This window comes from Ciona intestinalis, unplaced genomic scaffold (assembly GCF_000224145.3).
Source record: "Ciona intestinalis unplaced genomic scaffold, KH HT000064.2, whole genome shotgun sequence".
In the NCBI taxonomy this organism is placed as follows: domain Eukaryota; kingdom Metazoa; phylum Chordata; class Ascidiacea; order Phlebobranchia; family Cionidae; genus Ciona; species Ciona intestinalis.
In genome coordinates this window covers 69,230-76,241 of record NW_004190386.2, presented here as the reverse complement: position 1 = coordinate 76,241, position 7,012 = coordinate 69,230, and the positions used below count along the sequence as shown (strand labels likewise).

At 33.9% G+C, this 7,012-nt stretch overlaps 1 protein-coding gene across 2 annotated transcripts in view; it reads left to right on the top strand.

The window, feature by feature from the left end:
* Positions 1 to 4,109: 4,109 nt before the first annotated feature.
* Positions 4,110 to 7,012, top strand: part of LOC104266522 (integumentary mucin C.1-like) — a 4,388-nt gene continuing 1,485 nt past the window's right edge. The window contains exons 1-5 of one of the 2 annotated variants that reach the window (XM_018815337.2): positions 4,111 to 4,241; positions 4,877 to 5,137; positions 5,992 to 6,138; positions 6,458 to 6,604; positions 6,967 to 7,012. In XM_018815337.2, coding sequence (XP_018670882.1) covers positions 4,178 to 4,241; positions 4,877 to 5,137; positions 5,992 to 6,138; positions 6,458 to 6,604; positions 6,967 to 7,012 — 665 coding nt within the window. In that variant the 5' untranslated portion in view covers positions 4,111 to 4,177. Of the gene's footprint in view, positions 4,242 to 4,876; positions 5,138 to 5,991; positions 6,139 to 6,457; positions 6,605 to 6,966 lie in introns of both variants that reach the window. The other variant, XM_026838173.1, reaches the window with a different exon arrangement.

Genomic DNA, 7,012 nt, shown 5'->3' with positions numbered 1-7,012 from the left:
AATTATGAATGAATAAATGTAACTTTTTTATACGGTTGTTTAAATTGTCAACAAAAAAATATTCACCCACAAAGTTACATATTATATACGGAGTAACTCGTAAGTTGCCACAGAAGGTTAAATAAGTTACATAGCCTGAAAACGACAGTCATTGTAACACAATGTTCTATTTCATAAAAAAAACTTACCACCTACTAAACTAAATAGGTCATTTTTTGTTGACTTTTATTGATATGTAATGTATAGCGGACAGTTTAAACAACTCATTAGTGAACAGTGACCACTGGGTTGGAGCAATTGCCGTTAAGTGTCTTGCCCAAGGACACATACACCCACAATGGTAGCAGCGACGAGCCTTGAACCATTAACCTCTAGGCTATAACAATAACAGATATATAGGCATATATATATTATAACTAATTAGTAACAACAAAATGAAAATAAACTAACCTCTTCTAAAAGTTTCTCTGATTTAGTTTGCGGTTTTGAAATGGCATTCAAGTTTGCACATTTTTCGTTTTTTTCCTTTATTTTCAATTCCGTTGCCATTTTCATTTCAGGGCTTTTGATTTCAGAATGTCCGTTGGATTTTTCTGGATTTAGTTCAATTTTTTCAGAAATTCTTTCCGAACTTTTTTTCACCTCGAAAATGTCCTCTTCGTCAGAAGAAATCACTATAACTTCATTCACTTTGCTCATACCGGGTTAAAAAATATTGAAAAGTAACCCAAATCACATAAATTTTGAGCAATACTATAAACTTTTGGGCAAATTATGTCAAAAAAACGTTTTTTTTTCGTTTTTTTTTGGAGATAAAAATATTCCCTTTGTTCTTGTTTTGGTAGTTGTTTGTTTTTGCAGTAAAATTCAGTAAATACTACTTAGATCAAAAGAAATTACATTTATTTTAACAGTGTTCCTTTTTCCTACAACAAAATTTCCGTTACAAAAGAAAGAAATTAAACAAAATAAAGCTGTTATTTTGTTTCGTGTATTTTTGTTAATGCATTAATTTTTTACAACTTCGCATAAAAATGCGAAACTTTGTCGTACAATACTGGCCTAAATCTAGTCTAAAAATTTACAACTAACACACAAGAAAATCCTATAAAATGTGTACAAAACAAAATACATTTTTACGAAAAACAAAATAAATTGAAATCGTGACAAAAAAGCGCCAGGAAAAAGTGACGTTAGATCGAAAGTGCTGCCAGTTGAAAAAATAAAAATGTCAATATATTGGGGAGCGTTTTTTTAAATATACTTTGCCGAAAAGAAAGAATACTTGTTTAAATCAAAAATATTTCATAATCTAAGCTAAAATATTCATATTAGTTAACATTCTTTTACTGTTTTAAGCATATTGAATTTTGGAAATACTTTTTACGCTTTAACAGCATATAGACCTTTCCGCGAAAAGAATAAACAAAGAACACATATTGAAAATGTGCGCCGCCAAACTGACATAGCGGTATTCAAATGTAAACAGAGTAAAACCTATAACAGCTTGTACAAACTGAACTTTTTAGCGTGAGAACTAAAACAGCTGTTCTGAAATACTAAAGCATATGCGCTTTGTATTGTTAAAGCCTATATAGCTGCTAAAGACATGAGTACGTAATAGCTTCTGGTAGATTTTACATTTAATACTGATTCAGTTTTGATGATACAGCAGAGAGCGTCATCGATTAGTCAGAATTTAGATATATATAGTAGTGTGGGGAAAGATGGGACACCTTTTTATTCTATTTTCTCGTCCCATTTTTCCAGTAAACAAAGAACATTCACAGAATTATAAAACGTATCCTCACGACTCCAATAGACCGTTGTTAATTGTTGTAAAACGCGGTCAGGATATTTGGATATTATGTGCTAAAGATGTCCCATCTTCCCCCACCCTAATATATAATAAAATTTCAAATAGCGAAGTTTTTATTACTATAAGTTAGAACGTATTGGCCTCTATCACATAAGAGCCTAATTAATCGTTTTCCTATTTCCGTTTTCAGTGATCTGATTACTAAATGGCGCCCATAGTATTCAGCGCCATACGGCTTAATACTGATACCAAACGGCTATACAGAAATGTGACTGTGATTTATTTTGGAATAAGGTTTTGGACCGTATGTTTTATACAGGATATAGGCTGTATACTAGTCAGAAATACTACGAAAGAAAAATGAATTACATTTTAAAAACTAGTGTATAGACAGAGTGTTTATGATGTATTTGACAGCCTAATATGTGCAAAACATTTTTCTATAAAATGAAGTTATAGACCATCTTACCCCGCTCAATATATAGTAGGGTGGGGTAAAGACGAGACAACTTTATCACATAATATCCAAATATCCTGATCGTGTTTTAAACATTTAACAACGGTCTATGGGAGTCGTAAGGATACATTTTATTATTCCTTGAATGTTCTTTGTTTACTACCAAATGGGACGAGAAAAAAGAATGAAAAGCTGCGACGTTTAAACAGTAGCATAAAACAAGGGCTGTATATATCCGTTTTTATAGGATATATGTAATACATGTAGTAGCGAACGCACTATTTTGTAATATATGTTATACATAGTGGGGTGGGAGAAGATGGGACACCTTTATCACATAATATCTAAATATCCTAATCGTGTTTTAAACAATTAACAACGGTGCATGGGAGTTGTAAACCTACAGTTTCATAATTCTTTGAATGTTTTTTACTTACTATACCAAATTGGAAGAGAAAATAGAATAAACAGGTGTCCCATCTTCCCCCACCCTACTGTACATATTGTTGGTTGGGGTAAAATAATTCATGTTTTCATTCCCTTTTCGTCCCAGTTGGTAGTATATAAAGAATATTTACAGAATTAAATAACTGTATCCTCACGACTTTAAAAAGCGTTGTTAATTGTTAAAAACACGATCTGAAAATATGGCACCACCCCGCTGTAATATATATAGTAGGGTACTATGTGCTAACGGTATCCATCTTACTCCACAGTACTATACGCGTTTAACACGCCGGTATTGTAATCTGTGCGTAATGCCGCAGTAGGAAATAGAAAAGGTGTGTCATATCCGCAAGCTCTGTGAATTGGATTTACATCTAATACAGTGCGTAACACTATACACTGGTATATATACTGTATAAAGACTATACAGTAGGCAGGGGTAAGATGGATTCCTTTTTGTTATAGTAAACATAGAATATTTATACAGTTTTCGACTCTAAAATAGCGTAGGTAATTTATAAAAGAAAACTATAGAAATATAGGATTTTATGTTCTAACGGTATCCATCTTATACCACAAAGTACTATATGTACGATTAAAACGGACTTTCAGAACATAATAGCAATATTTTCGTTGGTAAGCTTTTAAAAATGCGCTTATGAAAAACATTAGTTTTTAAAGGTATTTATAATAATAAGGTTAATAACTTTATTTGTTTCTTCGATTACGGTAGTGAAGATTTAGAAAAATTTTAAACGAAAAGACAGGATATAGCGACAAAACAACAGTTGTTAAAACACGCTTACATTTAGTTCAAAGAAAATAAGCGTGGTCGCTACACCTAATTGGCAGAAAATACGGCAAAATCATTAGGTTATAGCCATACTTTTAGTATATAGGAGGAATTTTTAAAACTACATCATGCCTGGTAGTAGTGACAGCAGAAAAAATGAGATTTTGTCAGTAATCGTTAAATATTTTTGACTATAAACCACGACAGTTTTAACGTAGAACGTAAAGTATAGAATTTGTTGTTATAAGACAACCGTACAGTTATGTACGCGTCAGACCCGGATATAGAATTACGTTTGGCGAGAAATGAATGAAACTTGCTTTATCCTTGCGTGGCTGGGAGAGACAGTAGTTATAACTTATAACACGGGTGTTCTGTTTATTACACCTTGTGGCCGCTTTTGAGTGATTACCAATGATTAGATTAATTTGTCAGCTAAACAGAAAATGCAGTTACAGGAAAAGTATAAACGTGGTATTTCGTAAGCTGGCACGAGGTGTATGAAACAGAACACCCGTGTTATGTTATAACGACTGTCGTTACCCCATCACGCGAGGATAAAGCAAGTTACATTAATATTTACCAAAATAATAACAGCCAATTTTGTATTCACAGAAATAGACATAATATTTATATTAATATTCTATATGTAATCTACAATATGAAAGTGTTTTTGATATTTGCCTACGTCATTGTTTCAGTTGCCAGTGACGTCACATATCCAGGTACGTCATCAATTTCTATGATGTGTCTAAATTGATTTACTGAAAATACCATATATCAGTACGGGGTAAGATAGGACATGTTTTCATTTTATTTTACGGTATCATTTAGTAGTAAACAAAGAATATTTACAGAATTATATAACTGTATCCTTTCGACTTTAAAAGAGCTTTGTTAATTGTTAAAAACACGATTGGGAAATATGGGATATTTATTTAAGCTGTACAACATGCTGAATGGTAACTCGTATGTTGCATATGCTGGATAGTAACTCGTAAGCTGGCACAAAACAGAAAACCCGTGTTATAACCACTGTCGTTGTAATAATTCTGCAAATATACTGAGTTTACCACCAAATGGCACGATAAAAGAGGACAAAAACATGTCCCATTATACCCCATCCTTCTATAAACAATGATATAGTAATATGGGGGAAGACGGGACACCTTTAGCACATAATATCTTAATATCCTGATCGTGTTTTAAACAATCAACAACGGTCTATGGGAGTCGTGAGAATACGGTTTTATAATTCCTTGAATGTTCTTTGTTTACTACTAAATGGGGCGAGAAAATAGAACGAAAACATGTCTTATACCCATTCTACTATTAAAAAAATATGTTATTTTATATTTAGCGACGAATACTCCAAAAACTGAACAGTCAACAGCTGGCGAGGCTAACAGGCCTGTAACCCCAACAACAACAACAACAACAACAACAACAACTACAATAGCTACAACACAATTATCTGTACAAACTACAAAAGCTGTACTTAAAGACCAAGTATGCATTAGCAATTATGGGAACTGCGTACCGGAAGACTCGTCATGCACTAATGATCACTCTAAAGTGAATGGGATCTGCACTGATAAAAAAGAGGCATGCTGTATCCCAAGTAAATTTTTAAAAAAATTAGTTTTATTTTGATAATAGCTGTTATATATATATATATATATATATATATATGTATTATTGTATACAGGCTCGTCGCTGCTACCATTGTGGGCGTATGTGTCCTTGAGCAAGACACTTAACAGCAATTGCTCCAATCCAGTGGCCACTAATGGGTTGTCTAAATTGTCAGCAATAAATTGCAAAAAATATAGTTACCCACAAAGTTACTTATGCGCTAACTCGTAAGCGGGCACGAAGTGTATGAAACAGAACACCCGTGTTATAACTCTACAAGGAGATACTCATGTTATAATTCGACAAGCATAAGGTACAACGCCTGTAAATCATATACATATAAACTGAAAAATCTAACATATACAAACACAGCTAAAATAAACGCAAATCCAATATTTTGTAAAATTTAATCTTGAACGACAGTGTTAGAGTAGAGTGGGGGAAGATGGGACACCTTTTCATTCCATTTTCTCGTCCTATTTGGTAGTAAACAAAAAAAACATTCTAAGAATTCTAAAATCGTATCCTCACGACTCCCATAGACCGTTGTTGATTGTTTAAAACACGATCAGGATATTAAGATATTATGTGCTAAAGCTGTCCCGTCTTCCCCCACCCTACTATATAACACGGATGTTCTGTTTCATACACCTCGTGCACGCCTACGAGTTACTATGTATGTTACTTTGTGGGTGATTGAATGAATGTAACTTGTTTATTCTCGTGTGGCGGAGCAACGACAGTCGTTATAACACGGGTGTTCTGATCATACACCTCGTGCCCGCTTACAAGTTACCACATATGTAACTTCTTCTTAACGCATTCATTTTTACAACGCAGGTCAAGCCGTTGTAAAATCCTGGACTGAGAAGGACGAGTCGTGCGAAAATATATATGGAACATGTCAGCTTGATACAGTTACTTGTGATGGGGTGTGGGGAGAAGCAACATGCGGAGGTCCTGCGAACCGAAAATGCTGTTCGCCAGGTAAAATAAAAAATAACTTTCATTTACAAAAAAAACAAAAAAAGTTGGAAAAAATAGTCATTTTTTAATATATTTACCTACAAAGTTACATACGTGGTAACTTGTAAGCTAGCACGAGGTGTATGCAACAGAACACCAGTGTTATAACCACTGTTGTTTTCCGGCCACGCGAAGATAAGGTAAGTTACATTCATTCATTCATTTATATTTACCAGTTTTATAACAACTGTAATTACTTACAACGAAACTTAAATTCATTACCTTATTACGTCATTTCTGACGTCACGAATTATGACGTCATTTTTTTATCTCCAAAAAGGCGCTGAAGCGATTCGCAGCTGGATTAAAAACGACGACCAATGTTTAGAAGTATTAGGTGTATGCCAGCTTGCAACAACGTCTTGTGATGGACCTTTTCAATCTAAAACATGTGGCGGGCCAGCGCAGAGGCAGTGCTGTTTACCAAGTATGTGTTGTTAAGTACCGAGTGTGGGTTTCGAACCCATTTTTTTGTGAAAAGACGTGACTTGAATGGTGATGTTTCGATGTTAAATTTAATCGGTTTTATAAAAGGAAACAGTTTTGTTATTAACTATCGGTGCGGGGCTTTTTATAAAAAAAACGTGGCTAAAATGGGACTATTTGGGACTAAGTTTTGGGCAGATACACGAAAATAAAACGGTTTCATAAAAAAAATGGTTTTACCAAAAATAGATTTTAGCAGAACAATTTTTTTTCACGTAAATGAAAACGAAGAATAGTTTGGTGCTGTCACAAAAACGAAGCGTCACAAAACATGACGTCACAATATATGACGTCATCCAACAGGTGCAGAAAGCAAGAAAGCGTGGGAAAAAGGGGACACGGGTTGTCA